The sequence below is a fragment of the Erythrolamprus reginae genome, chromosome 10 (assembly GCF_031021105.1).
Source record: "Erythrolamprus reginae isolate rEryReg1 chromosome 10, rEryReg1.hap1, whole genome shotgun sequence".
NCBI lineage: Eukaryota > Metazoa > Chordata > Lepidosauria > Squamata > Dipsadidae > Erythrolamprus > Erythrolamprus reginae.
The window spans coordinates 37,324,494-37,346,179 of NC_091959.1; the positions used below are offsets into that span (position 1 = coordinate 37,324,494).

General features: G+C 42.7%; 1 protein-coding gene across 1 annotated transcript in view; it reads left to right on the forward strand.

The window, feature by feature from the left end:
* ADGRD1 (adhesion G protein-coupled receptor D1) overlaps nt 1-21,686 on the forward strand; it is a 191,885-nt gene that overhangs the window by 149,280 nt on the left and 20,919 nt on the right. The window contains exon 21 of the mRNA XM_070761993.1: nt 214-305. Within this exon, the coding sequence (XP_070618094.1) occupies nt 214-305 (92 nt within the window). The remainder of the gene's footprint in view (nt 1-213; nt 306-21,686) is intronic.

The window sequence follows — 21,686 nt, forward strand, 5'->3', positions numbered from 1 at the left end:
TGTATATGTATTTAAAAGGGAAGAAGAGGCAATTCGAGCTGCTCTGAGTCCTCGGAGAGGGGCGGCATACAAATCTAATAAATTATTAAATTATTATTATTATTATTAATTATACAGGATGTAACTTGGAATAATTCTGAGTTACATTGTTTACGTGTGTATAGACGTGATTTGCCTTCGTGATGCAGTCCTTTATTATTTTCATTTCGATAGGTTAATATCTGCATCCTTATTGCCGTGACCAGAGTAATTTCGAGAATAAGTGCCGAAAATTATAAAGTCCATGGAGAGGCTAATGCGTTCAAGTAAGTTTGCTTTCTTTCCTTTTTTTAAATTTTATTATTATTAGCAGGAGTTTAAACTCCCAGGAACATCTGAACTGCTACTGAATTCTGAGCCCAGAGTCATAAAATCTTTTTTTTAAAAGGGAATTGTGTTTTGAATCAAGGTTGGTTGAATTCTGCAGCACTGTTTATCTAATCTCAAAGGATTAGCGCTGTTTATCTAATCCCAAAGGAGAAGATAACATCCAGTCTTGTGAAGATCCCAAGCATTAAAAATACATCTGAATGGCCAATAAAATTGGCTGTTGGGCACTTTTTGAAAAATAAGACTTCAGGCACAGAGGGTTAAAAATTGGGATCCCATCCAAGGGATACTCCTGGGATTATTATGTAAACAGTTTCCACCCTGTATTTGAATTTAACAAGCAATTCTTTTGAGGAGTGCTAAGCACAAGAAAGGTTTTTCCTTGCTATTGATCTTTCTTTTCTCCCTCCCTCCCTCCTTCCTTCCTTCCTCACTCTCTCACTCCCTTCCCTCCCCTTTGCCTTCCTTCCTTCCTTCCTTCCTTCCTTCCTTCCTTCATAGAAACATAGAAGACTGACAGCAGAAAAAGACCTCATGATCCATCTAGTCTGCACCTCTACTATTTTTTGTATTTTATCTTAGGATGGATCTATGTTTATCCCAGGCATGTTTAAATTCAGTTACTGTGGATTTACCAACCACGTCTGCTGGAAGTTTGTTCCAAGGATCTACTACTCTTTCAGTTAAATAATATTTTCTCTTGTTGCTTTTGATCTTTCCACCAACTAACTTCAGATTGTGTCCCCTTGTTCTTGTGTTCACTTTCCTATTAAAAACACTTCCCTCCTGAACCTTATTTAACCCTTTGACATATTTAAATGTTTCGATCATGTCCCCCCTTTTCCTTCTGTCCTCCAGACTATACAGATTGAGTTCATTAAGTCTTTCCCGATGAGTTTTATGTTTAAGGCCTTCCACCATTCTTGTAGCCCGCCTTTGGACCCGTTCAATTTTGTCAATATCTTTTTGTAGGTGAGGTCTCCAGAATTTCCTTCCTTCCTTCCTTCCTTCCTTCCTTCCTTCCTTCCTTCCTTCCTTCCTTCCTTCTGTTCTGTCTTGGCCGGCAGCCGGCTGGTAATTAGCCTCAAATGAAAGCTCAAACACACACACAGATTTCAAAATAAAGCAAAAGTCCTTTTTACTAGATCAGGGGTAGGCAAAGTTGGCTTTTCTATGACATGTGGACTTCAACTCCCAGAATTCCTGAGCTAGCATGATTGGATTGGGAATTCTGGGAGTTGAAGCCCACAAGTCATAGAAGAGCCAACTTTGCCTACCCCTGTACTAGATGGTTGCTACTTCACAAATGCCAAATTAAAGCAATGTCTCTCCCTTTGCCAAGATCCGGGAGTGAGGCCAAATTGATAAGATAACTGCACACACACTTGCTTCCCTGCCAAAAGTCTATTCACAAAGTTAACCATATAAATGTCCAACACTGAATCCAGGTTTTTCAGGCTTTTCTCCTCTGGAGGCATGAACATTGACTTCTTGCAAAGAGCACCCTCTAAGATCCTCCCCTTAAATACTCTTGGGAAGTCCTGACGATGTACAGTTGTGCTCACTTCTTCTTTCTGAGCTTTCTCAACTGCTCCTGTTGGCCCCTCGCATTCAGGACCAGGTCCCTGATCTCCTCGTCCTCAGACCCTGGCAAAGCCCCATTTGGGAGCTGCAAAGCCCCAGTTGGGGGCTGCACATCCCGAGCTGGGGGATATATAGCCTCTGTAGGCTCCTTCCCCCCAGATTCTCCCTCTTCCTCTGGCTCGCTCTCTGATTCCTCCGGCAGCCACACAGGCCGGCCATGCCCAGATGGCCCCGGCTCATCAGGTTTAAAGTCTGTGGCCAGAGACCCTGGATGTGAGCCAACCACAACACATTCCTTCCTTCCTTCTTTCCTTTTCCTTCTCTTTCCTTCTCTCATTCTTGTCAGGAATTAAAAATCCCTGGGTAATATCCTAATGCAGAAAGCAGGCCTCAGATAAGAATGCTGAGTCATTCAGAGGTAGTTGAGTGTGCAGCAACCTAGTAATTATGTGAAAAGTATTTAACTAGGCAAGAGCTCCCTGCTCTTTCCCTCCGTCTGTTCTCTCTGCCTGTTCGCCATTAGCTGTGTGTGCTGTTGCTGTTCGTGGAAGTATTTTATTTTATTTTATTTTATTTTATTTTATTTTATTTTATTTTATTTTATTTTATTTTATTTTATTTTATTTTATTTTATTTTATTTTATTTTATTTTATTTTATTTTATTTTATTTTATTTTATTTTATTTTATTTTATTTTATTTTATTTTATTTTATTTTATTTTATTTTATTTATTTAATTTTATTTTATTTTATTTCATTTCATTTCATTTCATTTCATTTCATTTCATTTCATTTCATTTTTTATTTTATTTTATTTTATTTTATTTTTATTTTATTTTATTTTATTATTTTTATTTTTTTTGTCCAATACACAATGAGGGTTTTAGTGGGTATATATCAATATACAAACAGTAAAATACATGATGAAGGTTATAGAGGAGATACTCATAGTAAAATATATCTAAGAAAGAATAGAAAAGAAGGTATAGTAATAGAACATATCAATGAAAGAATAGAAGAAGAGATATAGGAATAGAAGAAAGGTAGAGGAGATATAGGAGAGCAATAGGACAGGGGACGGAAGGCACTCTAGTGCACTTGTACTCACCCCTTACTGACCTCTTAGGAATCTCAATAGGTCAACCGTAGATAATCTAAGGGTAAAGTGTTGGGGGTTTGGGGATGACACTATGGAGTCTGGTAATGAGTTCCACGCTTCGACAACTCGGTTACTGAAGTCATATTTTTTACAGTCAAGTTTGGAGCGGTTAATATTAAGTTTAAATAGGTTGTGTGCTCTTGTGTTGTTGTGGTTGAAGCTGAAGTAGTCGCCAACAGGCAGGACATTGCAGCATATGATTTTGTGGGTAATACTTAGATCTTGTTTAAGGCGTCTTAGTTCTAGGCTTTCTAGGCCCAGGATTGAAAATCTAGCATGCTTTGAAAAAGCTGTAATGCTGTAAAAGTTGGCTCCTGTGAGTTATTGAACTAAGATAGTTGTAGCAAGGTACTATTAAGATACTAGTTTATTGTATGTGTAGTATAGACAGTAGTAGTAGTAGTAGTAGTAGTAGTAGTAGTAGTAGTAGTAGTAGTAGTATAAAGAAATAAATATATTTTTCCATAACTTCGTACTGCTGCTGAGTTTCATTGAAGACTTCAACTCCATTTCTATTGGTGTGGTTGGGTTGGTGGGCTGGCTGGCCACAAACAGGCCAGTTTCCGCAAATGCAAGCTCTGATACTTTTTTCTGTTGGAAGGTATATCCAGTAGAGTTCCAAACCAGGGGAAAGACACTGGAAAGAAAATGGAGGCTGACTTCAGAAAAGAAAGTTTATTTGGTTTCCAGAAACCTCGGTGACAGCATCATGTTTCTGGGGTGGCTGACAAAATGGTTGAATGAGTGGGTGGATCTTTATAGGGTTCTGAGATGCTCCAGGGGTGTGTACAATGCAGTGAACCTTGTGTCTTTTACTATTTCAATGGCTGTGGGTTAAACCTATTATGTCCTAAAGATCATGTCTTGTCCTTTATGGGGAATGTACATTCTTAATCGCATCAACTCCAGCCTGGGGGGAGCTTGTGGTGAAGGAGTTTTGTTTATGAATTGCATGGCCGAGTCTTTCTGAATGGATACCAAAAATGGGGAAAGGGACTTCCTACAGTTCTCCTTCTCCTCCTCCCTCCATTATTCTCTTTTGCCACTTCCTTTCATCCTTCTTTCTCCTCCTTTCCTTCTCTTATTCCTTCTATCCTTCTCTCCCTCCTCCTCCTCCACCACCACTCTAGAAAATGATTCAGCCTTTGGAGCCTGTCAATCTTCCATCTGCCTGGCTTCTCTCATTTGGTATTGCCATGGCAGAAATGTGCAAGATTCATCAAGGGCATTTATTAGAACAAGAATGCAACAATAACCTTCGCTCTTGATTAGCGCAGCACGAGATATTTTTAGCCCTTCAGGACAGGTGACACAAGCAAATGAACTTGGAACTAAAAATTAGCAGCAATAGGCGCTGTTATTTTCCCCTTCATTCTAGCAAGAGACAGGCCTATAATTTCTTCTCTGTGCTGAAGGATGCTTGCTTGCTGCAGTAAACTAGAGGACAGAAGCAGAGTACATAATGAATACATATCAAAGGATAATGTTTATTTTATTTATTTCTTTATTTTATTTTGTCAAGTACATATTTATTTATTTATTGGATTTGTATGCCTCCCCTCTCCGTAGACTCGGAGCGGCTAACAAAAGTGATAAAAAACAACATGTAACAATCCAATCCAATACTGTACTAAAATAGCTAAAAAAAAACTTATTATAAAACCAAACATACATACAAACATACCATGTGTAAATTGTAAAGGCCTAGGGGGAAAGAATATCTCAGTTCCCCCATGCCTGATGGCAGAGGTGAGTTTTAAGAAGCTTACGAAAGGTTGGGGGCAATTCTAATCTCTGGGGGGAGTTGGGTCCAAAGGGCCGGGGCCGCCACAGAGAAGGCTCTTCCCTTGGGTCCTGCCAAACGACATTGTTTAGTTGACGGGACCCAGAGAAGGCCCACTCTGTGGGACCTAACTGGTTGCTGGGATTCGTGCAGCAGAAGGCGGTCCCTGAGATAATTTGGTCCAGTGCCATGAATTGGTAGTATAGATAGACATAATGCTGTTTATAAACATAAAATGGGTATGAATTGTTGTGGTTCGCTCTGCCCCAGCTCCTGCCCCAAGGAATGTGGAGGTGGTTGTGGGGGAAACATCCACATGCCACAGGCCTGTTTTGCTCCCAACAGAGTCTGCCAGCAAAGTATCCTCAGATGAAGGAAGTGTGGATGTGATGGAAGAGGGGGGCTTGGCTGACAGCCCAGGAGGACATCAATCCTCCTTATCTTCTTTGGATTCAGAGGAGGAATGTATGACTGACCCATGCATGCGTAGAGTTATGCATAGGAGAGAACAACTTAAGAAATACTACAGGAGATAAGAGAGGCCACCTGTGTTTGGGTGGGGGCTCCAGTAATTAGAGCTTCTGATAAAAGAGCAACATGCTAGTTTGGCCATTGTGGAGGATTATCTGATCGTAGTTTCGTCAAGACCGTGGATTGTTGTTTCCTGTTTGTCTTCAAGACTGAGTGTGGAATTCCTGGACTCTGGGTTATACTTCATTGTGAGTGTTTATCACTGTTTGGAGAACATTAGTGGACTCAATTTCCCAGATACTGGGTTAGAAACTGGTTTGCCTTTAAACTGTGCATTGTTTGTACAAGAAATCCCTTTGAAGTTTAAAAGGGAGTTTTTTCTTCTCTTCTGTTGATAAAGAACATTTCTTTTGCATTCAATCGTGTGTGTGTGTGTCTGCTTGGACTAATTACCCTGTGATTACGGGCGGTTGGCACACGCCGACAGAACATGAATAAGAGGGAAACATTAGGACAAGGACGGTAGGCACACTGGTGCATTTATGCACACCCCTTACTGTTGCGAGAGCTCCTTGTCCATCTCTGGTAATGTCAGATTCTAAAGAGGATGAGCATATATTTTGTGTGGTGGTTAGCTCTGGCCCAGCTCCTGCCCCAAGGACTGTGGATGTGGGGGAGACATCCACATGCTGCAGGCCTGTTTTGCCCCCGGTGGAATCTGCCGATGAAGGCTCCTCTGACCAAGAAGACATGAGTGACAGGGAGGAGGAGAGTGGGGCAGACAGCTCAGAAGGAGATCACTTATCTAGCTCCTCCTTGGATTCAGAACAAGAGTTAATGATACAGCCACGCATGCGGAGAGCGATGCATAGGCAACAACAACTGAGAGATTATTATGAAAGAAAATAAGGCCACCTGTGGTTGGGTGGGGCTGTGGTAATTAGTGAGGCTGCTATAAATAGCAGCCTGTGGGTTTGGCCATTGAGGAGGATTATCTGATCATTGTGTTTTGTGCCTGCTTTGCTGCATTTGACCTTTTTTGTGCTGATTTTCCCCCGCTTTGAAACTAAACCAGAGCAAAGTGTGTTTCATTTTGTGAAAGAAGAAGGACTGTGAATTGGCTCACGGCTGCAAGCTAAGTATCACAGAACTGATAAGGGACTTGTACAAATTACCAGTTTGTTTAGAGACGAGTGCTCTTTGCTATACCAAAAGAGGGCTTGGTTTAAGTGAATTTTCATTATAAAGAACATTGTTTTGAATTTTCAAACGTGTGTGTGTCTGAAATTTGTACCTGTGAATTTTCGGGAGGAGTCTACCAGAGAGCCCGACAGGACAATTTTAGTAGCAGTTTTTGAAGTTGGCTACATAGCCTGTTTTATTTTTATGCCAGAGGGATTTTTTGGGGAGGGTGGGGTTGTAGCTTCCTTATTGATATGGGTAGTTTGTTTTTCTTGGTTATGGTGGTTATTAGTGGTACGACTTTGAGCAAGAAAGTTATGGCTGCATAGCTAGAGGTATAACAAGCAGGAAGAGGGAGATTATGATCCTGCTATATAGAATGCTGGTGAGACCACATTTGGAATACTGTGTTCAGTTCTGGAGACCTCACCTACAAAAAGATATTGACAAAATTGAACGGGTCCAAAGACGGGCTACAAGAATGGTGGAAGGACTTAACTTAAGCATAAAACGTATCAGGAAAGACTTCATGAACTCAATCTGTATAATCTGGAGGACAGAAGGAAAAGGGGGGACATGATCAAAACATTTAAATATATTAAAGGGTTAAATAAGGTCCAGGAGGGAAGTGTTTTTAATAGGAAAGTGAACACAAGAACAAGGGGACACAATCTGAAGTTAGTTGGGGGAAAGATCAAAAGCAACATGAGAAAATATTATTTTACTGAAAGAGTAGTAGATCCTTGGAACAAACTTCCAGCAGACGTGGTAGATAATTCCACAGTAACTGAATTTAAACACGTCTGGGATAAACACATATCCATCCTAAGATAAAATACAGAAAATAGTATAAGGGCAGACTAGATGGACCATGAGGTCTTTTTCTGCTGTCAGACTTCTATGTTTCTATGTTTCTAAGAAGATGTTATCGAAGTCATCGGCAGGGTTACAGCCAGAAAGTAGAGTTTGCCAGTCAAGAGTCGAGAGGTCAGCGTCTATGGGTTCATAGTTGGCTTTTAAAAACATGTACAATAAGGACCCTAACAGGGCTTTAAGTAACTTACAGCTCCTTACAGAAAGTGCTTAATAACACAGCTTGTGATTCCAGTTGGAAAGCGCCAAACCAAAATTAGTGCACACAGATTTGCCCATGTGTGCTGAAGGACCCTGGAGAGGACGTTTGTTGGCAGCAAGACTATTTACTGGAGAGCAATTTTTGCCTTGTTGCAGCTGGCAAGAACAAATTGTCATAATTGTTGCCAATATTTCTCCCTGGCACACAGGGGGTTGAGCCCATGCTGAGTCGGTGAATGGCATATTGAAGGAGAACATCAATCTGCGTATCATCTGAGCCCACTAAGCAAATACTGATTTCCATAGGAGACTAAGCTTCAAAGACGTTACTCATAAGTCTTGTAAGCAAGTAGTGGAGAGATTGTGTTTTTTTTGTTTTTTTTATTTACTTATTTATTCATTTGTCCAATACACAAATACATAGGAAGAAAAATAGACATGTGGTAATATATATAAGGGTAAAGTGAACTTAGAGGAGAGGATATATGAAAGAAAGAAAATATATATGATAAGTGAGAGAAAGGAAAGACAATTGGACAGAGGACAAAAGGCACACCAGTGCACTTATGTACGCCTCTTACTGGCCTCTTAGGAATCTGGAGAGGTCAATCGTGGAGAGTCTAAGGGAGAAAGGTTGGGGGTTAGGGGTTGACACAATTGAATCCGGTAATGAGTTCCATGCTTCAATAACTCAATTGTTGAAATCATATTTTTTATAGTCAAGTTTGGAGCGGTTCGTATTAAGTTTGAATCTGTTGCGTGCTCTTGTGTTGTTGCGGTTGAAGCTGAAGTAGTCATTGACCGGTAGGACGTTGCAGCATATGATCTTGTGGGCAATATTCAAATCGTGTTTTAGGCGCCGTAGTTCTAGGCTTTCTAGGCCCAGGATTGTTAGTCTATTTTTGTAGGATATTCTGTTTCGAGTAGAGGAGTGAAGGGCTCTTCTGGTGAAATATCTTTGGACATTTTCAAGGGTGTTGATGTCTGAGATGTGGTATTTGCTTCTGTGGAGGGTCCTGCCTTGTGGATGAAGACTGTAGAACCAACACCAGTTTTCTATTCAAGGATAGTAGGTTTGTTTGTTTGTTGCACTGACATTAAACACTCCAAGGCACTTCCAGGTTGAAAGGATTAACCGGTGACATCACCATTGCTTTGGGAATGCCCGATTGAGGGTTCCTTTCATGTCCCTGGCAGGAATTGGAGTGAAGGACAGAAGCTCAACCCTGCCCACAGCAACTCTTTGGTCTTCATCGTAGGCTTGCAAACCTCCTGCCCTGTGTTCCAACCACCCCAACCACTTTGCCATGTTGGTGCAATGCAGGGCACTTTTGCTGACTGCTGGCTGCCTGAAGTTTGGAAGTTCGATTCTGAGCAGCTCAAGGTTGGCTTCTGAGGGCAGTAAAATGAAAACAGCATAAATGGGTCTTTAACATCTTGTGGAAGGCGAGGAGGGTGGGGACAATTCGAATCTCCAGGGGAGTTGATTCCAGAGGGCTAGGGCCGCCACACAGAAGGCTCTACCCCTAGGTCCTGCCAGACGGCATTGTTTAGTCGACCGGATCCGGAGAAGGCCAACTCTGTGGGACCTAATTGGCCCCTGGGATTCATGCGGCAGAAGGCGATCCCACAGGTATTCTGCCATGTAGGGCTTTATAGGTCATTACCAACACTTTGAATTGTGTCCGGAAACTGATAGGCAACCAATGTAAGCCACGGAGTGTTGACGAGACATGGGCATATCTAGGGAGGCCCACAATTGCCAAATTCTGCACGATCTGAAGTTTCCAAACACTCTTCAGAGGTAGCCCCATGTAGAGAGCATTGCAGTAGTCGAACCTCGGGGTGATGAGGGCATGGGCGACTGTGAGCAGTGACTCCCGGTCCAAATAGGACCGCAACTGGTGCACCAGGCGGACCTGGACAAATACCCTCCTTGGCACAGCCGAAAGATGGTACTCTAATGTTAGCTGTGGATCGAGGAGGACTTGCTTAAAGACCACCTGATTTGCTTAAGAAGCACCGTGCTTAGGAACAGAAATCCTGGTCCTGATTGCTGTCGCAAGGGAAGGATCGCCTGTATGCACAGCCTCCCTGTCAGCTATTAAAAAGGATAATTGGCGCCTTCGGGAAAGATGTGAGACTTGGTGGGTCTGTCCCCTGCCTGGAGTTTGTGCATGTTATTTATCCTGCCTGGCAGAAGCTCATTAACTGCTTCTCGATAAACTGCCAGGGCCAAGTCTTACGGAATGATTTTGCTCATCATTGCCTCCGATGTGGTCTAGTGGTCTGGAAAAATCACTATCATTTCTCCAGTACATGCAGTCTCTGGAATATAAGATGAGGAATCCATAATGAGATTTGTCATGAATATGTGGAGAGAGAGAAGGGGGGAGAGACGGAGAAAGAGAGAGAGAGAATGTGACAGAAAGAGAGAGAGAGAGAGAAATAAGAGAGAGAATAAGAGATAGAAAAATAAGAGAGAGAGAAAGAGAGAGAGAAATGAGAGAGAACGAGAGAGAGAAATAAGAGAGGGAGAATGAGAGAGAAATGAGAGAGAGAATGAGAGAGAGAAAAATAAGAGAGAGAGAATGAAATGAGAGAGAACGAGGGAGAGAAATAAGAGAAAATGAGAGAAAGAATGAGAAAGGGAATGAGAGAGATTGCGAGAAAGAAAAATAAGTAAATAAATAAATAAAAATAACTGAGTTCTCTCTTACTCCCCCGGGGAATCCAGACTACATTTCATCACAGTGTGTTTATTTTCTCTCTAACACTATCTAGTCCTTCCTTCCTTCCTTCCTTCCTTCCATCCCTTCCTTCCTTCCTTCCTTCCTTCCATCCTTCCTTCCTTCCATCCTTCCTTCCTTCCTTCCTTCCTTCCATCCATCCTTCCTTCCATCCATCCTTCCTTCCATCCTTCCTTCCTTCCATCCTTCCTTCCATCCTTCCTTCCTTCCTTCCATACATCCTTGCATCCTTCCATCCTTCCTTTCTTCCTTCCTTCCCTCCATCCTTCCTTCCTTCCTTCCTTCCATCCTTCCTTCCTTCCATCCTTCCTTCCTTCCTTCCATCCATCCATCCTTCCTTCCATCCATCCTTCCTTCCTCATCCTTCCTTCCATCCTTCCTTCCTTCCATCCTTCCCTTCCTTCCTTCCATCCTTCCTTCCATCCTTCCTTCCTTCATCCTTCCTTCCTTCCTTCCTTTCTTCCTTCCTTCCTTCCCCTCCATCCTTCCTTCCTTCCATCCATCCTTCCTTCCATCCATCCTTCCTTCCTTCCTTCCTTCCTTCCTTCCATCCATCCTTCCATCCTTCCTTCCTTCCTTCCCATCCATCCCTCTGTCTTATTTATATTATTGCCTATCAGGCCCAAAACCAAGAATGATAAGCAGTGATTCTTCTAAGCTGAATTCACATTCATTCACATCATTTCCAGTATGCATAAAAATCCAGGCTACATGTTACACTTATGTCTCTCTTTTTGGGGGGAGGGGGTTATTTTCAAACACCCAAGATGTAAGACATTTAAGCAAGCACCCCGCCCCCCCCGCCAAAAGAGGAGGGTGGGTACCAGATCCCAAAATGCGAAGGGAAGAGATTAAGCAGGGAGATTAAACAGTCATCATTAGCAAGCCAGAATGTGAGTCAGTGTTGATAATGTCTTAAAGCTAATTACATCTTTGGCTCATTGGACATGATAAAAGACAAACACTATTTGGGTCACCGTTTATTAGACTCAAGAGACGAAAGGCTCTGAAGAACCAACACGCAACCAGCAGTGTGCAGCAGCTGCCAAAAAATGCCAACACAGTTCCAGGCTGCATTAACAGAGAGATAGAATCACGCGAAGTGTTAATACCACTTTATAAGGCCATACTGCATTCAGTTTTGGTCGCCACAATGCAAAGATGATGTTTAGACACTTCATATGGCCACACTGTGGGGTGTGGCTTATTTTGTGGGTGTGACTTAATGGTCATGTGACTGGGTAGGAGTGGCTTGCTGGCCCTGTGACCAGGTGGGAGTGGCTGGAATGATCATCATCAAGTGAAGTGTTAAGTCATCTTTCGGCTGTGGTGAGGAGGGCGTTTGCCCAGGTTCGCCTGGTGCACCAGTTGCATCCCTATTTGGACAGGGAATCCCTGCTTACAATCACTCATGTCCTTATCACCTCGAGGTTCGACTACTGCAATGCTCTCTACATGGGGCTACCTTTGGAGAGTGTTCAGAAACCACAGATTGTGCAGAATTCAGCTGTGCGAGCAGTCATGGGTCTATCCAGACATGTCCACATCTCCCCAACACTCCGCAATCTGCACTGGTTGCCAATTGGTTCCTGGACCCAATTCAAAGTGTTGGTTATGACCTATAAAGCCCTATATGGCATGGGACCAGATTACTTATGGACCGCCTCCTGCCGCATGAATCCCAGCGACCGGTTAGGTCCCACAGAGTCGGCCTTCTCCAGGTCCTGTCAACTAGACAATGTCATTTGGTGGGACCTAGGGAAAGAGCCTTCTCTGTGGGGGGGCCGCCCTCTGGAATCAGCTCCCTGGGAGATTCGTACTGCCCCCACCCTCTGAGCCTTTCGTAAGACTCACCTATGCCTCCGTGCTTGGGGTCATTAGATTCTCCCCCTGGGCAATGAATGTATAGTGTGTTCATTGATTGAATGGTTATGTATGTATTTTAATTGTTTCTTTAGTTTTTTAGTTGTTATTTAATTATTTGGATTAGAATTATTTGGATTTAGAAATCCAAATAATTTTAATTATTTGGATTTTGATATATACTGTCTTTTTATATGTTGCAAGCTGCTCCAAGTCCTCGGAGAGGGGCAGCATATAAATTATTATTATTATTATTATTATTATTATTATTATTATTATTATTATTAATTAGATTTGTGTGTCGCCTTTCTCTGAAGACTCTAATAAACTAAACTAAACTAACTAACCTAAACTAAACTAAACTAAACCTAACCTAAACTAAACTAAACTAAACTAAACTAAACTAAAATAACCTAACCTAACCTAAACTAACCTAAACTAACCTAAACTAACTTAACCTAACCTAACCTAACCTAACCTAACCTAAACTAACCTAACCTAGCACTAAAACTACCTAACCTAACCTAAACTAACCTAACCTAACCTAACCTAACCTAAACTAAACTAACCTAAACTAACCTAAACTAACCTAACCTAACCTAACCTAAACTAAACTAACCTAAACCATCCTAACCTAACCTAAACTAACCTAACTAACCTAACCTAACCTAACCTAACCTAACCTAACCTAACCTAACCTAACCTAACCTAACCTAAACTAAACTAAACTAAACTAAACTAAACTAAACTAAACTAAACTAAACTAAACTAAACTAAACTAAACTAAACTAAACTAAGCCTGTTTACTGCACGAGGCAAAAAGAGGGCCATGGGCATAAACTGTTTCAACTCCTACCCTCAAAATGTTGCTAGCATTGCACACCAAGACAACCAGACACAAGAACAGTTTTTTTCTGAACGCACATCACTCTTCCAAACAAATAATTCCCTAAACACCATCAAACTATTCACTTAGACTTCATTACTATTACTATTAGTCTTCTCATCGTTCCTATCACTCATTTTCTCCCACTTATGATTATATGACTGTAACTTGTTGTTTGTATCCTTACAATTTATATTAACTGGTTCCTAATGTGATTTGATTGTTTGTTTGTACCTGGACTATCATTAAGTGTTATACCTTATGATTCTCGACAAACCTATTTTTTTCTTTTATGTACACTGAGAGCATATGCACCAAGACAAATTCCTTGTGTGTCCAGTCATACTTGGCCGATAAAATTCTATTTTGTCCTGTCCTGTCCTGTCCTGTTATATCCCATCCCATCATTCTATTCTATTCTATTCTATTCTATTCTCTCTCCTCTCTCTCCAATCCTACCCTACCCTATCCTGTTCTATCTTAGTAGTATAAATATTGGACTCAGCTGTGATGGTCATAAGTCGAGGACTATCTGAAGACAAAACCTTGGGAGCTGAGCTGAGCTTGGTGTAGATTTTAATATGGTTTACACAATACACATCTTCCCTACGAGGTAATTGCTCTTTATCCAAGAGTCTTGGATAAAAGCCACGATTTCAAAATTTCCATCCAGCACATGGGAGCTGTAATATATTATAATTGTTGGTTGCGCAGTTTGTGTGTTGTTGTTATTGTTGGTTGCCTTAATAGCAGAACATTTATTTATTTATTTTGCTTTCACCTCTTTTTTTAAAAGACAAACATTTTGAATCAGCGTACGAGCCAAAAAAAGGGAGTTCTTTCTTTTTTAACTTTCAAAAAGGTGGAGAACAGGGGTTTTTTAGCCTTAAATTCAGAAGAATAATGCTTTTGCAAAAAGTGTACAATACTCTTTAAAGAATCAAAAGCCTGATTGAACAGCTTTGCCCCGTTTGGGCAACTATTTGTGTTATTCTGTTGAGAAAGGAAAGGGGGAAAAAAATAAAGGAAAGAATCCTCTATTATGATCATATGTAAGGGTTCCATTAATCATGGAAACTGACTGGCAGGCGTTTGAGTTTGGGAGGCTTTAAATTTTAACGGCATTTATTCATTAAATTGGATTGTGGATCGGTAACAAATGAGCTTGCACAATAAGAAAAGAAGTTGGCTCCAACAGAATTGCACATCCAGCAACCTTTGCAGCAGAGGGGGGAAAACGCACACGTATACACACACACACACACACACACACACACACAAAACAGCCCATATGGACTCCCAGGTCTTTGATATTCAGGATGTGTAAAAACCGGGGGAGAAGGTGGGGGACGTAGGTAATAATTTTCCAGATTGAGATTTGCTGCTTTGGAATTTTTAATAGAGGCGAAAGATGTGATTAATTAAAATTTGTGTGCTTTCAAAATGTTCTCCCGAGCGCAGAGTGAAGAATGAACTTACTTTAATGTCTTTTTCCCCCCTTCTTCTTCTATTTAACTCAGGGTAGAAATAATTCAATGTACACATGTACAGATGGCTACGCTGAAATGGTGTTTTTTTTAAGGAGGGGGTGAGTGAGGTGGGGCTGAAAGGTTGTTACAATGGAAGAGAGCTGGGGCAGGTGTCTCTCCAACACTCCTTGGCTTGCATTGGCTGCCGATCAGTTTCCGGTCGCATTCAAAGTGTTGGTAATGACCTTTAAAGCCCTACATGGCAATCAGACCAGAATACCTCCGGAACCGCCTTCTACCACACGAATCCAAGTGGCCGATAAGGTCCCACAGAGTTGGCCTTCTCTGGGTCCCGTCGACTAAACAATGTCATCTGGTGGGTCCCAGGGGAAGAGCCTTCTCTGTGGCGGCCCCAGTTCTCTCAAATCAACTCCCCCCAGAGATCAGAACTGCCCCCATCCTCCTTGTCTTTTGCAAATTACTTAAGACCCACCTATATCTCCAGGCATGGGGGAATTGAGACATCTCCCCCAGGTTTTATGTATGGTTGCATGGTTTTTAAATGATGGGTTTTTAGATGCTTTTTAAAAATACTAGATTTGTTTACATTGTCACACAGTTTTATTATTGTTGTGAGCCGCCCTGAGTCATCGGAAAGGGGTGGCATACAAATCTAATAAATTATTATTATTATTATCATCATTATTATTATTATTATTATTATTATTATTATTATTATTATTATTATTTGTGGTTGGCTCTGGCCCACCTCCTGCCCCCAAGGAATGTGGAGGTGGATGCAGGGGAAACATCAATATGTCATACACCTGTTTTATTGACGACAGAGGCAGGTAGTGCAGTTTCCTCGGACGAAGAAGAAGGTGGGGGTGACTTGGAAGAGGGGGACTTGGCACACAGCCCAGGAAGCCAATCTCCATTATCTTTGGTTGATTCGGATGAGGAAGTATTAGACCCATGCATGCGCAGACTTATGCATAGAAGAGACCAATTGAGGAAATATTACAGGAGATAAGAGAGGCCACCTGTGTTTGGGTGGGGCTTATCAGTCGCTGGGATTCGTGCGGTACCAGGCCGGTTCCGGAGGGTAATCTGGTCCAATGTGATGTAGGGCTTTAAAGGTCATGACCAACACTTTGAATTGTGACCGGAAACTGATCGGCAGCCAATGCAAGCCATGGAGTGTTGAAGAAACGTGAATGAAAGGAATGTATGATTGACCCATGCATGCGTAGAGTTATGCATAGGAGAGAACAACTTAAGAAATATTACAGGAGATAAGAGAGGCCACCTGTGTTAGAGCCGCTGATATAAATAGCAGCGTGTTGGTTTGGCCGTTGTGGAAGATTATCTGATCGTTGTTCTTCAGGGACCGTGCCTTGCTGTTTGTTGATTTTTCACGACTTTGAAACCAAAGCAGAGCAAAGTGTGTCTGTGTATTTCACTTCGTGGAAGAAGGGCTGTGACGTTTCTTCACAGCTGCTAGCTAAGTACTTAAAGACTGATTAAGGGGATTGTACAGCCTACAAGGTTGTTTTGGGACGAGTGCTCTTTGCCATACAAAAAAGGTGCTTTGTTTCTTTTGAATTTTTGTGATAAAGAACATTGTTTTTGAACTTTCAAGCGTGTGTGTCTGAAATTTGTACCCTTGAACTTTTTCGGGAGACTCTTACCATAGAGCCCGGCAGAACAATTATTATTATTATTACTATTATTATTATTATTAATATTATTAATATTAATTGGATTTGTATGCCGCCCCCTCTCCGTAGACTCAGGGCGGCTCACACATAATAAAACAGTTCATAACAAATCTAATAATTTACTATTTAAAATATTTAAAAAACCCCCATTATTAAGCAGACATACATACAAACATACCATACATAAATTATATAGGCCTGGGGAGATATCTCAATTCCCCCATGCCTGATGACAAAGGTGGGTTTTGAGGAGTTTATGAAAGGCAAGGAGGGTGGGGGCAATTCTAATCTCTGGGGGGAGCTGGTTCCAGAGAGTCGGGGCCACCACAGAGAAGGCTCTTCCCCTGGGCCCACCAACCGACATTGTTTAGTTGATGGGACCCGGAGAAGGCCCACTCTGTGGGACCTAATCGGTCGCTGGGATTCGTGTGGCAGAAGGCGGTCCCGGATATATTCTGGTCCGATGCCATGAAGGGCTTTATAGGTCATAACCAACACTTTGAATTGTCACCGGAAATTGATCGGCAACCAATGCAGACTGCGGAGTGTTGGTGTGACATGGGCATACCTAGGTAAGCCCATGACTGCTCTCGCAGCTGCATTCTGCACGATCTGAAGTTTCCGAACACTTTTCAAAGGTAGCCCCATGTAGAGAGCGTTGCAGTAGTTGAACCTTGAGGTGATGAGGGCATATTATTATTATTATTATTATTATTATTATTATTATTATTATTAATTATTATTATTATTATTAATTGCATCAATCAGTGATGGTGAACCTATGGCACGCATGCCACAGGTGGCACACCGAGCCATATCTGAGGGCTCATGAGGCATTGCCCTATGCCAGTTGATTTTGGGGCTTCTTTTCGGCTGTTTTCACTCTCCCCTGGCTTTAGGAAAGCTCCCTGAACGCTGAGGATGGTGTAAAATGGCCCAACAGACCTATCGGAAGTCCGGTGGGCACATGTGTGAGAAGAGAGCAGCACAGGGGGTTGTGCAAATTCATGGGGGGCAGCATGGTGGTTGTGCACATGCGCAGGGGGAGGGGGAAATCTGATATGACTCACTTAACAAGCACCTTACTCAGCGACAGAAATGCTGCTCCCAGTTTTAGTCACATAAGTCGAGGACTACCTGTAATCTGATTTTGCTTTATTGCAGTAATGGGCAGCCAAAATTTTTACTGCCACGCTGTGGGTGTGGCTTATTTTGTGGGTGTGGCTTGATGGTCATGTGACTGCGTAGGAGTGGCTTGCCAGCCATGTGACCATGGGGGGAGTGGCTTGAACAATCATCATCCCTTCTTAATCAGGGGGGAGTTGGGGAGCCCTTGCAGAGTAGTGCCGAGGAGTTTAACACGTTTTTCGCTGATAAAGTCGCTCAGATCCGGGCCGACCTTGACTCCAATTGTAAAACAGAGTCGACTGACAACGAGTCAGTCGAGGTGACTGGGGCACGTACTTGTCCACCTGTCTGGGAAGAGTTTGATCTGGTGACACCTGATGAGGTGGACAAGGCCATCGGAGCTGTGAGTTCTGCCACCTGCTTACTGGATCCGTGTCCCTCCTGGTTGGTCTCGGCCAGCAGGGAGGTGACACGGAGCTGGGCCCAGGAGATTACCAACGCTTCCTTGGGGAGGGGAGTTTTTCCACCACTCTATAAAGAAGCGCTTGTGCGCCCCCTCCTCAAGAAGCCCTCCCTGGACCCAGCCGTACTTAACAACTATCGTCCAGTCTCCAACCTTCCCTTTATGGGGAAGGTTGTCGAGAAGGTGGTAGCGCTCCAGCTCCAACGGTCCCTTGGAAGAAGCTGATTATCTAGGTCCCCGACAGTCAGGCTTCAGGCCCGGTTACAGCACGGAAACCGCTTTGGTCGCGTTGATGGATGATCTCTGGCGGGCCCGGGACAGGGGTTTATCCTCTGTCCTGGTGCTCCTCGATCTCTCAGCGGCTTTCGATACCATCGACCATGGTATCCTTCTGCGCCGGTTGGAGGGGTTGGGGGTGGGAGGCACTGTTCTTCAGTGGTTCTCCTCCTACCTCTCTGGCCGGTCGCAGTCGGTGTTAGTGGGGGGTCAGAGGTCGGCTCCGAGGTCTCTCCCTTGTGGAGTGCCTCAGGGGTCGGTCCTCTCCCCCTTGCTATTTAACATCTACATGAAACCGCTGGGAGAGATCATCCAAGGACATGGGGTGAGGTATCATCAATATGCCGATGATACCCAGCTTTACATCTCCACCCCATGCCCAGTCAACGAAGCGGTGGAAGTGATGTGCCGGTGCCTGGAGGCTGTCGGGGCCTGGATGGGTGTCAACAGACTCAAACTCAACCCGGATAAGACGGAGTGGCTGTGGGTTCTGCCTCCCAAGGACAATCCCATCTGTCCGTCCATCACCCTGGGGGGGGAATTATTGACCCCCTCAGAGAGGGTCCGCAACTTGGGCGTCCTCCTCGATCCACAGCTCACATTAGAAAACCATCTCTCAGCTGTGGCGAGGGGGGCGTTTGCCCAGGTTCGCCTGGTGCACCAGTTGCGGCCCTATCTGGACCGGGACTCATTGCTCACAGTCACTCATGCCCTCATCACCTCGAGGTTCGACTACTGTAATGCTCTCTACATGGGGCTACCTTTGAAAAGTGTTCGGAAACTTCAGATCGTGCAGAATGCAGCTGCGAGAGCAGTCATGGGCTTACCCAGGTATGCCCATGTTTCACCATCACTCCGCAGTCTGCATTGGCTGCCGATCAATTTCCGGTCACAATTCAAAGTGTTGGTTATGACCTTTAAAGCCCTTCATGGCATCGGACCAGAATATCTCCGAGACCGCCTCCTGCCGCACGAATCCCAGTGACCGATTAGGTCCCACAGAGTGGGCCTTCTCCGGGTCCCGTCAACCAAACAATGCCGGTTGGCGGGTCCCAGGGGAAGAGCCTTCTCTGTGGCGGCACCGGCTCTCTGGAACCAGCTCCCCCCAGAGATTAGAACTGCCCCTACTCTTCCTGCCTTCCGAAAACTCCTCAAAACCCACCTTTGTCGTCAGGCATGGGGAAACTAAACATCTCCCCTGGGCACGTCAATTTATGCATGGTATGCTTGTGTGTGTGTCTGTTATCATATGGGGTTTCTTTTCTTAAATCGTTAAATTTTAATTAATTGGATTGTTGTGACTGTTTTTACATGTTGTGAGCCGCCCCGAGTCTTCGGAGAGGGGCGGCATACAAGTCCAACAAATAAATAAATAAATAAATAAATCATCGTTCAAGGGAACTGTAAAGTCCTCGACTTACAACCTCACCAGTGTCGGTTTCTGGGTTGACAATTTGTTTCGCGTTTCCCATGCTCTCCTTCCTGGGTCGCCCCCGGCCTCAGTTTGGGTAGCTAGGCGAATGGGTGCCAATCAGCTGTTGAGAAAAGAGGGGGGAGAAAATGGGCCCCCTGCAACTCCTGCTGGTGTTGGTCTGCCGCTTTCCGAGGAGGGGGAGAAGGAGGATGGGAGGGGGGCATAGTCAGCTGGAGCTGGGCACACGGCTTCATTTCCGCCGGTGGAACTGTGTTCCACCCCGTCCTGCTTGCTTTATTGCAATATCTTCTAATAATGATGATATTATTACTATTACTATTACTATTACTATTACTATTACTATTACTATTATTATTATTTATTAGATTTGTATGCCAACCCTCTCTGTAGACTAATGATGATGATAATAATAATAATAATAGTAATGATGATGATAATAATAATAATAATAATAATAATAATAATAATAATAATAATAATAAAAAATAAAACATAAGTCTAATAATTATGACCTATAAAGCCCTTCTTGGCACCGGACCAGGATATCTGCGAGACCACCTTCTGCCGCACGAATCCCAGCAGCTGGTTAGGTCCCACAGAGTTGACTAAACAATGTTGTCTGGTGGGACCCAGGGCAAGAGCCTTCTCTGTGGCGGCCCCAACCCTCTGGAACCAGCTCGCCCCCAGGGATCAGGAATGCCCCCACCCTCCTTGCCTTTCGTAAACTTCTTAAAACCCACCTCTACCGTCAGGCAGGGGGAACTGAGACATCCCCCCTTGCCTATGTAGCTGTATGTATGATATGTTTGTGTGTATGCTTTTTTATATACTGGGGGTTTTAGGCTTTTTAATGTAAAAATTTTATTTTAAACTTTAATATTAGATTTGTTACTGTATATTGCTTTTATCATTGCTGTGAGCCGCCCCGAGTCTGCGGAGAGGGGCGGCATACAAATAATAATAATAATAATAATAATAATAATAATAATAATAATAATAATAATAATAATAATAATAATGTAATCAGCACACTGTGTGCTGTGACAAAAGATAAACAATAAACATTGACCAAATCACAATCTGCCACTTGCAAAAGGCCACCGTACTTGGATCTGTGTGCATCATACGAAAATACATCACACAGTCCTAGACGCTTGGGAAGTGTTCAGCTTATGATATTGTGATACAAACTCCAGCACATAAAATCTCGTTTGCTGTGTATTACTGACTTTTGTGAATAAAATAATAGCAATAATTCTCAAAGCGGTAGGACTTTTCTTCGTCCCTTGGCTTTATGGCAAGCCTCAGTCAAATTTAATGTGGATGTTTCACAAGGAATCAAATATTCCCATTACATCCAGACTTAATATAATTTGAGGTTTAATCTATCAGTGCTTTAATTCTGCACTTAAGAGCCAAAACCTGAACCTGGTTTTGTTTTGGGTTTGGGGTTTTTTTGCAATTTTTTTTAACAATGCACGCTTCAGGAGAAATATCAGTAAAAGATCTCTACAATAGTAAAAAAAAAATAGCCTTAAAGAATATCTGGGAGAAATTTAATACAAAAATACTAGGGCAATATTGGGTGGGATTTTCACATAAAAAAAAAAATGAAGCAGAAAGCTTTGAAAGGAGAGAGAGAAAGAGAAGATTGTAAAGCAAACACCCCCTAAAATAGATGTATAACCTTTGTTCCCTAATAATTGATGGAGAATTTTTATGTGGCACGGGTGAGAAAACCACAAAATTATATTTAGCCATGTAAAATCTGGAATGGAGATGTGGGTCTTGATAGAGAAAAAGAAGATTCATTCCAAACTGGAGTAGTATTATTGTTCTATTAAAAAAAGAACTGGGAATAACTAATCAGAAATATAAGAAAGAAATTCTACGTTTAGTTATTCATATTTTGACAGCGGCCAGGATAGTATATGCGCAAAATTGGAAAGGGGAAAATGTTCCCAAAGAAGAGGAGGTTATTGAGAAAATATTAGACTGCGCTGAAATGGATATGATGACAAGACGGTTAAAAGATCAACAGGAAACAGAATTTTATGAGATTTGGAACAAAGT